At 43.7% G+C, this 17,819-nt stretch overlaps 1 protein-coding gene across 1 annotated transcript in view; it reads right to left on the bottom strand.

Annotated features, from left to right (window-relative positions):
* Positions 1–273: 273 nt before the first annotated feature.
* The window catches only part of ASB18 (ankyrin repeat and SOCS box containing 18), a 46,857-nt gene continuing 29,311 nt past the window's right edge, over positions 274–17,819 (bottom strand). The window contains 3 exon segments of the mRNA XM_061607503.1: positions 274–467; positions 12,537–12,642; positions 14,733–15,237. Of these exon segments, the coding sequence (XP_061463487.1) occupies positions 274–467; positions 12,537–12,642; positions 14,733–15,237 (805 nt within the window).

Genomic DNA, 17,819 nt, shown 5'->3' with positions numbered 1-17,819 from the left:
AGGTCGCTGATTCATAGGGTTTTCATAAGTTGAAATCAACTTGAAGACACATAACAACAAAACAGATCATTAAATAAGAAATCTGTGAAACGACAAACAAAAACTGCATCAAAACATGTACAAGGTAAAATAAAAGCTTCAACTCATTGTAACAATCTGTGGTTACCCCTGAAACCACTTATTTATAATTAAAATGATAAAACCTTTATTCACGAGCAAATCAGGTGTCATACACCAATGAGGACCAAGGTATAATTGTGAGATCTGGAGGCATCAAAGCAGGACTCCCTCAGGTTCTAACAGTAAGTAATTTTGCAGTGGTTTGGGAACAGGTAGTGAGGGAATGAGAAAATGGCACCTACTACCAAATTTTCTCCTGATGGCATAGCGGCACAAATGTTGCAGACACCGGACTGTGTACATCTGATTGGAGAAGGACTCATAGAAAGGCCGATGCCTCTGAAAGAGAAGGGAGGTCAGTTTGCAAAGTCTGAAAAAGAGGCTTTTAACCAGAGTTAGTAGTCAATACATTTCTAGGTATCTGTCAACTGATGATTATGACCACCAGCATAATTCTTTTGATAAAAATTAAAAAATAAGAGTAGTTATCACAAGGTTTGTATGAAGGTGAACAGTGATTTTATACACACACACGCAAGGGGCTGTGCCCTGCTCACTCCACTCATCAACCCCCACCAGTCCCACCATAACCCCCTAAAGCTTCTCCTTCTCACCACATGCAACTACTAAGCTCTCTTTTCACCTTTTCTGAAGCCACTTCTATCTTCTGTTCTGCAGCCCCACTTTGCACCCCTGATTTCACCTTCAGCCCTATGTCCATGATGCCTCCCCCGCCTCCTTTTCTGCAACCCCCTTCCACACAGACCACCCACATGGTAACCTCTGCTTCCTCCCACACGTTATCATCTCAGCACCCTCATCCTGTCCACTTATGAAGACACCACGATTCTTCAGCCCCTTTTGTACCCATTTTCATCTTTACCCCATTCCCATACCTCCTTTTTTCAACCCACTTTGTCCCGTTTCACCTTCACCCCTTTTCCTCCCTCCCCCCCATTTTCTCAATGCCCCCTTGCACAAAGACCATCTCCATTTATTTATTTATTATTTATTTATCATACTTGTATACTGCCCCATAGCCGAAGCTGTCTGGGCAGTTTACAGTAACTAAAAACAAATACAATTTAAAATACATCTTTAAAAAAACAATTTAAAATACAATTTAAAAATTTAAAACAATATAAAACACATGCTAAAATGCCTGGGAGAAGAGGAAAGTCTTGACTTGACGCCAAAAAGATAACAGTGTTGGCGCCAGGCGCACCTCGTCATGAATATCATTCCATTATTTGGGGGCCACCACTGAGAAGGCCCTCTCCCTTGTTGCCAGACTCCCAGCTTCCCTTGGAGTAGGCACCCGGAGGAGGGCCTTTGATCTTAAATGTAGTGTATGGGTGGATTCGTATCAGGAGAGGCGTTCCATCAGGTATTGTGGTCCCAAGCCATGTAAGGCTTTATAGGTCAAAACCAGCACCTTGAATCGAGCTCGGAAACATACAGGCAGCCAATGCAAGCGGGCCAGAATCGGTTTTATATGTTCGGACCTTCTGGTCCCTGTTACCAATCTGGCCACTGCATTTTGCACAAGCTGCAGTTTCCGAACCATCTTCAAAGGCAGTCCCACATAGAGTGCATTGCAGTAATCTAATTTGGAGGTTACCAGAGCATGGACAACTGAAGCCAGGTTATCCCTGTCCAGATACGGACATAGTTGGGCCACCAACCGAAGTTGGTAGAAGGCACTCCGTGTCACTGAGGCTACCTGAGCCTCAAGTGACAGAAATGATTCTAGGAGAACCCCCAAGCTATGAACCTGCTCATTCAGGGGGAGTGCAACCCCATCCAGGACAGGTTGGACATCCACCATCTGGTCAGAAGAACCACCCACTAGCAGCATCTCAGTCTTGTCTGGATTGAGCCTCAGTTTATTAGCCCTCATCCAGTCCATTGTCGCAGCCAGGCACCGGTTCAGCACATTGACAGTCTCACCTGAAGAAGATGAAAAGGAGAAATAGAGCTGTGTGTCGTCAGCATACTGATGGCAACGCAGTCCAAAGCTCCGGATGACCACACCCAACGGTTTCATGTAGATGTTGAACAGCATGGGGGACAGAACTGACCCCTGCGGAACCCCATACTGGAGAGTCCAGGGTGCCGAGCAATGTTCCCCAAGCACCACCTTCTGGAGGTAACCTGCCAAGTAGGAGTGGAACCACCGCAATGCAGTACCTCCCACTCCCAACTCCGTGAGTCTTCCCAGAAGGATACCATGGTCGATGGTATCGAAAGCCGCTGAGAGATCAAGGAGAATCAGCAGAGTCACACTCCCCCTGTCTCTCTCCCGACAGAGGTCATCATACAGGGCGACCAAGGCTGTTTCCGTGCCAAAACCAGGCCTGAAACCCGACTGAAATGGATCCAGATAATTGGTCTCATCCAAGAGTGTCTGGAGCTGGCCTGCTACCACTCGTTCCAGGACCTTGCCCAGGAATGGAACATTTGCTACCGGCCTATAGTTATTCAGATTTTCTGGGTCCAGGGAGGACCTCTTCAGGAGTGGTCTGATACTGCTGCCCCCCCTTGCGCACACACACAGAGTTTTCACCGTCACCCATTTTTCCTTTTCTCAGCTCCCTTGCATGCAGGCCACACCCATTTCCATGCCTCTTCCCCTTCCAGTTCTGCAGCCCCATTCACACACACACCAGTTTAAACAGTGGCAGGGGTTTGAGCAAAACAGGGATGGAGAAAAACAGGAGAAAAAGTCTTAGTTTTAAACAATGGCAGGGATTTGAGGAAAGCATGAAGAGGGAATTGTGCACATCCCTATTATACTCCTCCCCCTCCATGTTACCTTGGAGATGAGAACTGCCCCTCAACAGCAATTACATTCTTACTCATCATATATCATAGGATATATGACAACAATTACATGGCTGTGTTTTCACTTTCCCTGGAATACACAATTTCTTATATGTCACCTCTCAAGCAGCAGACAGAAACAGAAGCATTGCAAGGAAAGACTCATCTGACAACAAGGTAGATAACATTTGAGTGATATGAATTTCAGACACCCAATTGTACAGATGTAGCTTCTGTGCATGAAGCTCATTACTCAAGGCATTGCTTTTCGCAGCATAGAGGCTGAAAAGAGTGTCATAAGTGTGAGTATACTTTTGTAGGCACATTCTTAGATTATGCCAAATGGTACTTTCTCTCTGCTTTGGTACAGCCTGAAGAAAAGCCAGTGTGATGCACTGATAGAGTGCGACAGTTGCTGTCTCTGTCTCAGGGTGCCATCCTATACTCCGGATACTCTGGCTAAAGAAACATTTGGAATTGACAAGACACCTCCCCACTCCTGCACACACTCATGGTAGGTGTATCAAGTGAGGATACGTCATGGAAACATCAGAGGTACACCAGCAGGACACACTACCCCACTGTATCCCTATTGCCAACACAACTCTACTGGAACAGACAAGGCAATGATGGTACAGGTAAGTAGTGTGCATGTGCGAGAACAGGCAGGGGATTCTTGGATGCTTGGGTTGTTCATGAAGTGGAGGTACTGTGGTATCTCTTGTGTCCGGCAGATGGTGCTGTGTGTGTGTGTGACGGGATGGGGTGACATCAGTGGGTGTTTTTCCCCATTTCTTTTGCACAGATCAGCTCTAGTCTGTGATGTCTGGGAGCCGGCAGTGTCATGGATCCTGGATGAGTGGCTGACAGGGTTGCCAGATATTTTTGGAGTGGTTGTGTTTTCTCCTCAATGGTTGTGCTGGGATCCTGACTAAATTATGTTGATATTATGGTAGCATAAGCTGGCTGTCAGCTGAAATCTCTCTTTCCCCTTCCCTTGTGATTCCGATGGAAATTACCCTTCCTCCCCACCAGCTGCTATTAAGCGAAGGGAAAAGCTTAATAGCAACATGGGGTAAATCATCAATACTATTGGGTTACCCCTCAAAATGTTAGTGGAACTGAGATCATTTCATGCTGACCAGGATGAACGGCAGAGGGGCAGGTAATTTGCCAGCAGTTTGTGGAGGCCACAAACGGTAGCGGGTAGGATCAGAAGTTCTTCATACTCTTTCTCTCCCATCCGTTCCTGAGCTGATTAAATCTTCCCTCCCCTGCAATTCCCATGATGATTGACCACATGCTGCTATTAAGCTTGTTCCTTAGCTTAATAGCAGCAAGTGGGCTGGGGGGGGCACTTTCCATCTGAATCATGAGGGGAATGGGAGGGAAGGTTTAAAACAGGTGAGAATGGTGAAAAGGGAGCTGGACTGCAGAAAAATGTTAAACTTAATCTGGAGCCCCCTCCTTTCTTGCTGCTCTGCTGAGGGTATGTTGTGGAACATGTAAGATTAGGCAATGGGCCAGAAGCATTCTGGTGTGTGTGCGTGCAAATGACACACTTCTGAAAAAAGGCATGTTTCTTGGGGATTATGCATATTGCCCAGATAATGTGCATATTGCCCAGATAATGTACCAAATGCAGTGAGGATATCTACATTATCTTGGAGATTATGCATAATGGTCAGAGAATGTACAAAATTCAGCTGAGATCTGCACATTCCCCAAGGCCTATTGGAGATTATGCATAATAAGTAGAGAATGTACAAAAGTTTGGTAAAAAATGCACATTTTCATAGGCCTGTTGGAGATTATGAATATTGACTGTGAAATGTGCACAATTCCCTCTTCATGAAAGGTTAATGTGCGCACTCTCCATGAGGCTGGTGAATGGCAGGTTATTATGCGTATTAACCACTTAACTTACATCCATCTTAACATATAAATAAAACAGTCAATAAAACAGTTTAAACTTTTTCAAACTCAAATCTTAGTGTAACACATATAGTAAATTATGTAACAAAATCAGAAGAATCCAGTGGCAGAAAATCTTCACATGACATAGCAGAATAACAACATTTTTACCTGTGTGACAAGCTCCTATATTCTGATCAGACCAACAGTACCTTGAAGGTCTATGATCTGGCACCTCTGTGGTGAGCCTTGAATCAGTATGTCCTGGGCTTTATCGATTTATTTTACATTACATATCCCCAGGCTGTTTCTGTTTTTACAATGGGCCAGCTAATTTGAACTGGCTGGTCCTTTTGAAATATAAATGCAGAATCATTTAAGAGGTAGACCTGGTCTCTTTCTGATTGGCCACCTAGACTACCGAAACCAGAGATATATTTGGATTGGGTCAAACAATCTGTCTCTGCCAAGGGACCAGCTTGTACTGATAATAAATTCCCACAAATAGGTGAAGCATCCCCTCAGTATTCCATCTGTTGGAGCCATCCAACCAGGTGACCAAATAAACTGCAAGGAGCTCTGCACGTTTTCTGAAACCCAAGACTCTGCTCTGGCATTTAACATGTAATTGGCTAATTTAGACTGACTTTTTGATTTCATTTTCAGTCTGTTTTGTGTGATTGTTGCTTTCTCTTTTTTCCTTCTTTTGCCCTCCAAATATACTTTATATCTGGACATTTGGCTTCTGTAGTTTAAAAAGAATTTCTTGTTAAAATATTTTCCTCATGCCAGGCTGAAAGGGTGTTAAGTTACCCCCATGTGTTCTGAGGAATATTTTGGAAAGTTTTTATTAAGTTCTGTCTCTTCCGGGATTTGGGAAAGTAAATCTAAAGCTTCTTCCAGTTTAATATTTCTAGAACTGGGCAGAAGGGAAACTCACCCAGCAGCCTAGTGTTCAGGCTAGGATCGCTCTGTGTTAGCAGCCTATCAAGGTTCTTGGGGATGGGGGTGTTGCACCCCTGCTCCCTTATCCACCCACATCCCAGGCCATTCCTGCCTTGTCTGCTTCCCTGTGCTCAGTTTGTGTTGTCATAAATAAACAGAAATCACACACACATAAACACACACACCCCATTTTCTCATTTTTCTAATCTTAAATTTGGTTCTCCACATTTCTGCAGCAATTTGCAATTTTTAAAAAAGAAAATCCTCATGAAAATTCTTCAGCATTTTAGTGTGAATTTGTCCTAATACATTTTATGTGCAGTTTTGACTAATATACACATTTTTGCAAGCAATTCATCCTAATATAATACATATTTGTTCTTTTGGTTTTGTCGCACCCCAGGCGCAGACCCCAGAATCTCCAACTTGAGAATCAAAACCTTTGAGCCTTGAGCCTTGATTAACCAAGGTGCCCAAGGAGGTGTGGCACCAGAGTGACCAGTTCGCCACGTTCCTTGCCCAGTGTAAACTGTACATACGTGTACGACAAGCCGAGTTTCCGAATGATGATGTGAAGGTGGCTTTTATCATCAGCCTCTTGGAAGGGGAAGCAGCCAAGTGGGCTACCCCGTTTTTGGTGAGAAATCATCCTGTCCTGAGCCTTCGTAGCAGCCATGGCTGAGATGTTTCGTGACCCTCAACGTGAAGAGATGTCGTCCCGACAGCCAGGAGCCCTGAAACAGGGGAAGGGCTCCGTGGAGACTTATACTAACATGTTTCGCGTCCTAACCCAGGACATGGATTACAGTGACCCTGCTCTGATGTACTTCTACTGGAACGGACTTAGCGTGGAGGTGCTGGATGAATTGGCGCGCATCTCCCCACCTGGCAGCCTGACAGAGCTGATCCAGTTATGCCTGCAGATAAACAGTCGGATTGAAGGTTGCTGCTTGGAGCACAGGGAGGAATTTCCATGTTCTCAGGCTCCCACATCTCTCCTCGTGCCTGTTTCCTGCCTAGCGTGGGAACCTCAACTTCGTGGGGGGTGGAGTTCATGCAAATCGGAGGGGCTAGACCACACCTGTTGGAGGAGGAGAAGGAGAAGTGCAGGAGGGAGGGGTTGTGTTTGTACTGCAGGAAAGGTGGGCACCTGGCCCAAGGATGCTCCTCCGAAGGAGAAAGAGCTCCGACGCAGAAAAACTTCAAATCCCAGCTCTCATAGAGGCTGAAGAGTTGGGAGCGAAGCAGACACTGCGGCCTTGCCAGCAGCCCCTCCCGTCGCAGCCCGCCCTTCACCTGTCAGTTCAGTTGACTCTTCCTTCAGGGCGAAGTCTCCAGGCCTCCTCAAGTTTTATGGACTGGAGTTTTGCCCAGGAGCATGGCGTGCCCACTCAGATGCTCAAGAAGCCCTTGTGTGTCAAGACCATTGATGGGCAGTCCTTAAAGTCAAGAACTGTTATCAGGGTGACGGAGATGCTGGGAATGGAAATCCCAGGACATATGGAGAGACTATCATTCTATGTGGCGTCCCTGCTCCATTTCCCAGTGGTGTTGGGAATGCCCTGGTTGGTTCAGCACAATCTCATGATCTTCTGGGATGAAGCAGTGGATGAAGCACTGCCAACCACGGAAGAAGCCTCCCCTCGACGTTGTAGCTAGAGTCGCACTGCAGGAGGGAGTTGTCTTGCCAGACGAGTATGAGGAGTACTGAGATGTACTTGACAAAAAAAAAACCCATCAGTTCCCCCCCCCGACCATACAACTGTGCCATAAATCTGATGCCAGGGGCATGCATCCCTTCAGGGCAGATCTACTCTTTGTAGATCAGGGCAAAGAGTTGGCGGCGCTAAGGGAATTCCTGGAAACTAATCTCAAGAGGGGCTTCATTTGACCGTCCCAGTCTCCGGCTGGGCCCCCTCTGCTGTTTGTTAAGAAGAAGAGCAGGGAGTTACACCCGTGTAATGATTATCGAGAGTTGAACAACATCACCATTCCCAACAGCTACCCCCTGCTGCTCATCACGGAGATGCTGGAGTGACTGCCGTCGGCCAAGATCTATAGCAAGCTGGATTTGAGGGGAGCTTACAATCTGGTATGAATCAAGGAGTAGGATGAGTGGAAGACAGCCTTCAAGACCCAATATGGACAGTTTGAGTACTTGGTCATGCTGTTTGGTCTATCCAATAGCTCAGAGGTCTTCCAGAGCTTTATGAATGACATATTTAGGGATTATTTGGACCGGTTCATGATTGTGTATTTGGATGATATCCTCATCTATTCGGACTCTCCAGCTGAACATGATGAACATGTGAGGGTGGTGTTACAACGTCTCAGGGCACATTGCCTCTACGCCAAGCTGGAGAAGTGCAGCTTTGAATTAACCACATTGACTTTTTGGGGTACCGCATTTCTCCCACCGGAGTGGACATGGACACAGACAAGGTTCACAGCGTTCTCATGTGGCAGCCTCCCAAAATGAAGCAGGATCTTCAGCAGTTCCTGGGGTTTGCCAATTGCTACCATCAGTTCATCGCTAATTACTCTGACAAGGCTGCGCCCCTCACAGACTGCCTGAATGACACTTTTCACCAATATACTTCATTCTGTGCACACTTTCCCTTAAAATATGCATTTTTGTAAACATTGCTTGGTTGGGGAACTGCATTGCAAAATTCGGATGAGTGTGAATTTCAAAGGATGGCTGTGTTTTGGAAAGGGCACATTTGCTAAATTTGGCTTTAAATGCAAACTGAATCAAATTTCTCCCCTGATACTTTCTGCCACTCTGTAATATGGAGAGAGTAAAACAATATATTGTTCTGTTTCCCCCTCACAGAAGTACTGAGAGTTCCAGGAAGCTTTCTTCATAATGCCCTGGAGAAAACCATCCAAAAATGATTAGATAATTAAAAGCTCAGGTGCTATCTACAAAGCACCACATGTACACGGTGGATTCTGAAAACCATCCAAAACCTCCTAATTAATGTTTATTTTAGAGGAAATTCTCTTGACCTTGGATGTTTAGAGCACGTAAAAGGAGGATTTGGAAGGAAATGGCAGAAGTGAAGCATTGTGAAAGCGTTAGTAGTGAGCAAGAAGTAAATGCAGGAATCACAATGTAAAATGCTCCAAGTCGATGCATGTTTACTGAGATCAGATGTAATTCCCACTGTGTTTAATGAGACTTACACCCTGATAAGTGTGTTTAAGATTACAGCCTTAAACATGAAAATGGAATGCTTCAAAAAACCTGAGAGTGCCATAAACAGATTCTGGATGAGAGTGAGGGGAACTTTACTGGCCGGGAGCCAAGAGGAGACCAGCAGTTTTTTCTTCTGCTTCCATACAATCAGGCAGGAAAGCCAGCCTGCAGATGGGGAGGGGGGCAAATGGGATTGCTCCTAGTGCTTTACCCTAACTAGGATATTTTGGGGGGGAAATTGGCTTCTTTTCAATTAGTGATATGACAGACAATTACAATCTCCATTTAAAGAATGACAACTTGTTTTAAGAACAGGAACAATTTACGAATAGGACCTTCTGAAAAATTCAGTGAATCAGGCAGGGCAAGTGCACAACAAAAGCCTCACCTGGAAGAGCCCCCCAAAGTCTGCTCACTCAAGACTTTCCCTCACTGAGGGTGGATTTTTCATGATTACAATCACCCTATCATTACTTAAGTGACCCTGATAAAAACAGCCTATGTAGTAACATGACCCTTGAAGAGTTAAATATTAGAACTTTGTATTGTTGGCTAGAGTTAGACTCTACCCCTTGGACTTTCCTTTGCTCTGCTTTTCAATTTCAGTTTCAGTTGTGCTGTCTACTCAGCCAGCAATCAGAGAGCATGTTTGTTTACTTGCAGTAAGAGTTTGCTTTGCAGTTATTATGGCTAAAGTAGGATTGGGTGCTTATTGCTAAAGGATGAAATAATGAGATAAAGTAATATGAAAAAAATGGCTACCCTTTACTCTTTTAAAGGACTCACTATATTCATAGTAAGCTGCTATTTTTCTTCTTTTTCTTGATTACTTGATGGCAAAGGATGAAAATAGCCCAAGAGGAATATAAATATTATTTTATTTTTATTTATTTATTTATAGAATTTATTAGTCGCTCATCTGACTGGCTGTCCAGCCACTCTGGGCGACGTACAACATAGGCATATAATACCTAGACATTAAAAGTCTAAAAACAATGAAGATTACTGTGTACATAATATACATAATAATATGTATTTCCCAATATGTATTTTCCCGATATGTGCAGCTCAGCATGGGGCCTTGTCAGGGTTTCTGGACAAAACACATCAACCCAGGAACCAGTAAAAAAATAATTCTTTGATATAGCAGCCAGTTAAAAAGTTTTCCCGTGATTGTCCAACAGGAAGGAAAATCTAAAGGCCAGGAACAAGACTAGAAAGAGGGACTCTCAGGAAGGAGTTAACAAGCACATCTATAATATTTATTTTCTCCCTGCCCTTCCCTAAACTTGTAGTATGGATAAGGTTGTTGTTCAGGTGCAGTCTAAAACTGAGATACCTGATGCAGCATCAAAGCCAAGCTCAGGAGCTCACTGTCTTTACCAAAGGAGTTCAGTTCATGAAGAATCAGAATACATGGACAGAACACAGGTGAAGGGAACTGTACCTATAGGCAAAGTCAAGCTTTTGAGACTGGTATTCCTGGGGATCTCTCAAAAAAGAGTGAGACAATTCAACAGATTAAACTTCATTCATGTAAGTTAACACATTCTCTGCATGGAGGAGGAGTAAGGGGGAAGGCCGCTGCCTTTTCCTTCCCCTGGCCTGACCCTCATATCCTCTCCACCAGTGAGGGGGGGAGACTGGCTGGTGCTATGCACCTCTCAACCCCAAATACCTCACCTGGAAATGTGGGTGCCCCACCTAACACGGGAGGCTGGTTACAGGGTTGCAGGAAAGATTGATCCAGAGGTGGAGACAACTATCTGATACTTGAGGAGAGGGAGGGGGCTTCATTAGGATGTGGGGAGTGTGATTAACTGGGTTTTGTAGGGCAGTTCTGTTTACCTTAGGAAGGGGTTCTTTTAGGAGATGACTAGTGATACGTTAGTTAGCTGGAAAGAAATTAAGAAAATGGCGCCTGGTTGTGAAGGAGAGCAGAAATTGTCCTTTTACTGTTTCTTCTGTGGAGTGGTAAACAAGGAGAGACTGGATAGATGAGGAACCCTTGCTGAGTTGCATGATTACTAAACTGCACATAGGCAGGTAATTGTTAGTCTGCCACTAAATGCTATGAGGACTGTACAGTTGTTTGCAAATGTTTTTTAGCAGTATTAAACCTGAGGATGCCTATTGCAAAAGATCAGTGATGTGGGACTAATTGGTTTCAAGCACCAAGAGATCTGTTTTTTTCTGAAACCTGGTGCTCGCCTTGCAACGTGAATATTCTGTGGAAGGTGTTGTTCTGTGCGTCAAGGACTGTGCGTTGGCTTAGGCCTACAGGTTCTGATCCTTTCCTCTTCCACACTGAGAAGGGTCTTGGCTCCATATCTCTAGAAATGTCACAGAGGGTCCATAACTCAGCAGCAGAGTACAGGCTTTCCTGGCACTGGGGCACCAGTTAATTTCAGGTAGAAGCTAAACAGAAAGATTGCTCTCCCTAAGATTCTGGAGGGCTGCTGTCAGTCAGAGAAGGCAGGACTGGTTAGGCAGACCAATGGCAGCTTTATATGCTCAGTATTTTATTTATTTATTTATTTATTTATTTAATTAATTAATTAATTAATTAATTAATTAATTAATTAATTAAACTTATTAGTCACCCATCTGGCTGGCTGTCCAGCCACTCTGGGCGAAGTACAAAATAAAAACATACAAATACATTAAAACGTTAAAAATCTCAACAATAAGAATAAAACCTAACCCACCCCAAAAGCCTGCCTGAAGAGCCAGGTCTTCAAGGCCCGGCGGAAGCTCATCATAGAAGGGGCATGGCGGAGATCATTTGGGAGGGAGTTCCACAAAGTGGGGGCCACAATTGAAAAAGCCCTCTCCCTAGTTCTCACCAGTCTAGCTGTTTTAACTGGTGGGATAGAGAGTATTCTGTATAGTGTATATCAGCTGGGACGCAAACTGTAACTCATCCCCCACCTTCCACTACTGACTACTGAGAGGGGAATTCTCCTGAAAATGTGCAGAGTGCTTTTCTTCTTCTGTTGGGTAAACATAGCCAGACGGTATATCAGGCGGTGACTTCAAAGGTCAGTGCTGTGGTTCCCAGGAGAGAGAAAGGACTCCTTGGCAGTGCATTTTTAAAAGGCTAGCTGGCTTACTCTGTCTTTCCATAGAGCTGGAAACATGACTGCCCATTTATGGAATCCCTTCCCTAGAGAAGTCAACCAACATTGCTACCTTTTTGGCACCAGGCAAATACTTTTCTACATTTCCCCAGGCTTTTTAATGTATTGTTATATTAATATGTTGTAATGCATTTTATCCCATTTTTATTGTCCTGTTTTACCATGTTTTTGGTAAAACATGCTGAATGGCAGCACATAAATCATACAAATAAGCAAATAAATAAAAATAAACGACCTAGCCCATATCCTCAACAAAAGAGCATAACACGTTTTATGGCTATAGTGTGACGCATGTTTATCTGGTTATACCTTACTCCCTGAGTTGCTAAAGTACAAATCCACAGGGTAATTGGATTAGAGCCAACACAATTCACACAGCTATTACCTGAGATTTTCCTTTGGGATAACTTCTACCCACTTTTCAGAGATGGGAAGATGAGGGTAAGAATTGTAAAGTATTTCAATAACCTCTGGCACCGAAGCACAAGATTTCAGCACCTAGTGAACGAAAAAACCATAATGGTAAACTAGGACGACTGTGGCAGCCATGCACAGTTATATGGACCCTTCTCTTTCATTCTGGTTCACAGCTGGCATTAGAAGTGGAACCCAGGCAGCTGCCTTATATTGATGAAGTCAAACTACTGGTCCATCTCCAGAGCTTGGAAAAGTTACATTTTTGAACTACAACTCCCATCAGCCCAATCCAGTGGCCATGATGGCTGGGGCTGATGGGAGTTGTAGTTTCAAGAAGTAACTTTTCCAAGCTCTGCATCTGTCTCAGGATTGTCTATACTGACTGGCAGCAGCTATTCAAGGGTTCAGGTCAGACTCTGTTTCCGGAAGAAAAGTCATTTACAATTAACATACAATTCTCGGTGGCGGCCCCTAAATTGTGGAACACCCTCCTCACAGAGGTGCATCTAGCACCTTTGTTGTATAACTTCTGCCATATGCTGAACACTCGCCTCTTTACCCTGGCCCTTGACAGTAAAGGTATTTTTGTGGGACCTAGTGCTTCTGTTTTGTCTAACCTCCACCGTGCTGCTTTTGTTTCTAATGATTTCAAATTTTAAAAGACATGTAAGTCTGGGATATTCTGCTCTGTTTCCATATCTAATTGTGTGTGTGTGAGAGAGGGAGGGAGGGAGGGGTTAAGAACTATGACCATTGCAGACCAACCCTGGACCTGTGGAGGCTGCTTTACATTGGTGCATTGACTCTCAGTATGCAGCCAGTCCAAGCCTCCATGTGAAGTAGCTACTGCCATGGTCAAACCATGGGTTATTTTGCATGCCACAATTTGTTTTCCTTATTTTCCTAATATCTGAGTTGTGGAGAGTTGGGCTTTTTTTGGGTAAAGGGACATAAGTAAACTGTCAATTTATTCAAGCCACAAACTTCTGGATGCAATTCACATGCGCAGAACTTAAGTCAAATAGGGTTGAGCAGTTCTTACCAAGCAGGGCAAACCTACCCTAGATGCCTCACAATGCCTATATTACAGAATACTTGTACAGACTTTAACACGCAGGGCTGACCTGCTCCTTTGGATCAGAGATCCTGAAATCATTAAAACACTGATGATTACAACCCTTGAAGAGGCTAGATTCATGGCCTTGGAGGGTTAATTCACTCATTTTTAAAATTAGAAACACAAGTTAGAGATTAAGATTGTGAGCATCCACTGTAGTACCTATTAGGACTACAGTATCGCTCCAGTATGGATTAAAAGGGCAAGGTGCACACTTTCAAGAATGACAAGATGCCAATTAGTGCAAGTTTGGTAGTTTAAGTCTGCTACTTTCTGGAACCTATCTGGAATGGTTTCATAAACAACTAAGATTCACCCAACATTTTGGAAATGGTATAAATAAATTTCATTTCAAATGTATAACAAAATGATTTTTGATACTCTGCCTGAAATGGTGAATTTGGCAATGAAAAGTTCTGAAATTACTAGAGAGACACTTTTGAGTACAGAGTTTTGTACAGCACTGATGATTATAATTCAGATGTTTGAACAGTTCTGCATCAGTTCTCCAATCCCCTTTCAACACTCATGGCTGGAAGCTCTTTTCGATATAGGAACTGCCCAGTGGCATAGCATGGGAACCATTCCCTCCAGTGCAGTCTCATCATGCTAATGGAGGACGTGTGCGACTCCCGCAATGGTCTCCTGCAAGGGGTGGGGCTGGCTGCCCAGGTCTTTCCCAGTCAGCACCCTGCTTAGAAAGTTGCCGATTGGGTGGGGAAGGCTCTGACTGCATGACTACAATGTTTACACTCACTCCCTAATGATGTGAGACTACACTAGGAGGAGGAGCTCCCCTGTGTCTGTGCATGCGGGTAAAAGAGCCTGCATCTGGTCAGAACACAAAGTGCTGCCCAAAAGTGTATGATCCACTTTCTAATAAATAAAGCCAACGTTCCCTCTAGCCCTGGAATGACTAGTCATGAGTCTTTTACAAAGTTGTAGTCAGAAGCCTTCCTCTGCTCTACTTCCTGAAGTGGAGATGGAGAATTTCAACCCTGAAATTAGGGATCAATAAACACAGAGACAATTCTTTACCCTGGAGCTGAAATACCTTGACAAAAGCTGTGGGACATAATTTTTGAGAGCCATGGTTTAGCAAGGTCTGTACTGTGAGGTGTGGCCTCTGCTCTTGTTTGAAAGCTGCAGCCTATAGGACACAGGACATTGGATATGCCCCATTGTAATCTATAGCATTGACATCAGCTTTCCTCTGCAGCAAGAGCTCAACCAAGCTGTGATGAGCATTCCTGCAGGCTTGATGAAGTGGAGTCTTTACTTCTTCATCCACAGTGTTTACTTCTGCACCATATGCAAGCAACAGTTTGCATACTTCCAAGTAGCCCTCTTGGCACTCCACTTTCTTTTCTTCTCTACAAGCCACAATGAGTGCTGTCTCCTCCAGGCTGTTTTTCTTGTCCACAATAGCACCAGACCTCAAGTAAAGGTGGATGTGGTCATAAAGGCCATGCTTAGCTGCTACATGAAGAGGTGCTTCTTGGAGCTCGTCACTTGGCTGGCTCACCAGGGCACCAAAACTCCCCAACGCTTTGGCACACCTGCAAAGCAGCAATGTTATTTTTTATTTTAAAAAATTATTGGCTGCCATTCAAAATACAATACTTTCCCATGGTGGTTTACAACACTGAAAACAATTTTAAAAAACAGAAAATATAAACAATATAATCACAGCCATATAATAACAGCACTAAAACATTTCAGACCAATATATCACAGCTAGCCATAAGACTAAAAACGGCGACTACTGCCTATTAAACTCCGTCATTAAAAGCAATCCTGAACAAAAATGTTTTCAAAGTCCACCTACATACTACTCTCTCTCTCTCTCTCTCTCTCTCTCTCTCTCTCTGTGTGTGTGTGTGTGTGTGAATGTATATCTTGGGGGATGGAATGCCATAGCTTTGGGACCAAAGCAGAAAAGGTCCTGTCCCCACCAGCCTGACCTCTGTTCCATATTATTAAATCTGCAACTAAGAAAGTGGAACAAATTGATTGAACCCTCTTTCCAGTTGCAGTTACAAAAACAGTACAGCAACATCTGGGCCTTGCCTTCTAAAGGGGAAAAACCAAGTTTCTAAGTATTGTATTTGCATCTTGTTAGTCCTCAGGGGCTCAGAATGACATATTACCACCTCCGACAACAACTCTGTGAAGGTGGCTAGGCTGAGAAGCTGTGATATAGCCCAAGGCTGTCCAGTGAACTTTATGAATGGGAACCTGAGGCCGGGCTTTCTGCATTTCAAGTTCCAGACTCTGGCTACTGAACAACTCTCCCTAAAAGGGCTTGTCAGTACCCTTTTCTATTATGTGGCTTTTGAACTTGAGACAAGAGCTCTTAACCAAATCTTTTTGCAGGGGCAGCAGTGTGTGTGTGTATGTGCACAATCCAGATGTCTTTGTTCAAGACAACACTTCTGTTGCTGGGAAATTACACTTTCCCACCCTTTAATCGGCAACATCTGGTTGCTAGGAAAATGCGTTTCTTCCAACCAATGGCTAACCCAAAAGATATGTGGAATCAGATTGCCTTAACGTCATAGGGACTAATTATATAGTGCCTATGGCACTGATGAGTGACACTATTTTCTCTCATTTAAAATCTTTCCCGTCTGTTTAGAATAATATTTTTTTTGCAGGATGAGCACCATCCCCTTTATAAGTGTGTTGTGGACGGGCTCACTTAGCAAACTAGTGATCCCCAAGGCTGAGTATATTCCCGTCTGCTTCTTTAAATGGGGAGAAAGTGAACTGCAGCAAGGCTCTCTTTTTCTCCACTTCCCAGCCTGATGTGGATAATGTAGCAGGCGTCACATGGGTTTTATATCATGCAGTTTTCAGAATTAATGCGCTAAAGGGAAAATGCAGCTTGGGGTGCATTGCTTGATCTACAAGCCTGCAATGACCCAATGCATTTCTTCGCTTTCTCTCCTGCAGAGTTGGGAAAATAACAGCAATAAAATCCACAGTGTCAGTCAGAAGTTCAACAATATAATGCATTTATACCAGAATCTCATGGGGAATCCAGTAATGATATGGTAGTATTTTCTTTTCCATTCAGCACACCTACTATGTCTTTTAAGGGACTATTTGTTTATATATATATATATATGTGTGTGTGTGTGTGTGTGTGTGTGTGTGTGTATATATGTATATATATATATGTGTGTGTGTGTGTGTGTGTGTGTGTGTGTGTGTGTATATATGTATATATATATATATGTATATGTATATATATATGTATATGTATGTATATGTATATGTGTATATGTATATGTGTATATATATATATATATATATATATACAGTATTCAACTTTAATGAAATATAATAGTGTTATTTAACATTTTCATGCTCTAATATGATCAGTAAATATTTATTCACAATTCATTTTTCTTGCTACAATGCATCAAATAAACACCTTAACTCTCCTGAAGTGTGTGCCTTATTTTGCCCTATTATTGCATTCCTTCCCCCCCCCCCCAACCATTTTGCCATGAATTCACATGGGTCAAACTACGCATGTAGACTGGATTTCCTTTCCTTTCTTTCTTTTGCCCAAGGCAGTCCTGGGCAAGCTGACTCTGAGCAGAAGGGAGTTTTGGGTGATGCTGTTAAACTCTTGCCCCTCGAGTTGGTTTCGGCTCACAATTGCCCTCCCCCACTGCTTTTCCACTATGCAGTGTGAGCTGGGAGCAGGGAAGATACAGGGAAGCTCTCTTTTCTCTCATGGGTGAAAAAACTTCTTGGGGAGGGTTTTTTTGTGTGTGTGCTGAAAAAAGGACTGGAGAGGAAGGGATGAAGCATTCTTTCTCCATGTATCCTTTTTCCTCTGAGGGCCAAACTAGCCGTGTGCTTAATACACAGCAGGTGACCATGTCTTTCCTTAACTAATTACAGACACTTGTGTGTATGTTTGTGTGTGTCTGATTCTCCTATGAAAGCAGGGAGGGAGGCTTATTTCTTCACTCTCCCACAAAGAGCAGCACAGAGACTGCCCCCTTTGTGTGAGAAGGAGCCCTAGGAAACAAGTCCCCATTAGTGGCAGCGTAAACCTTTTCCCTAAGGCTCCGAGCCACAGTGGCCAGATGGGATGATGATTATATCGTTTCCTATGAGGCAT

Source organism: Rhineura floridana, chromosome 2, assembly GCF_030035675.1.
Source record: "Rhineura floridana isolate rRhiFlo1 chromosome 2, rRhiFlo1.hap2, whole genome shotgun sequence".
NCBI classification, from domain to species: domain Eukaryota; kingdom Metazoa; phylum Chordata; class Lepidosauria; order Squamata; family Rhineuridae; genus Rhineura; species Rhineura floridana.
The sequence above is the reverse complement of the archived record's forward strand: the minus strand, read 5'-3'. Positions and strand labels throughout refer to the sequence as shown.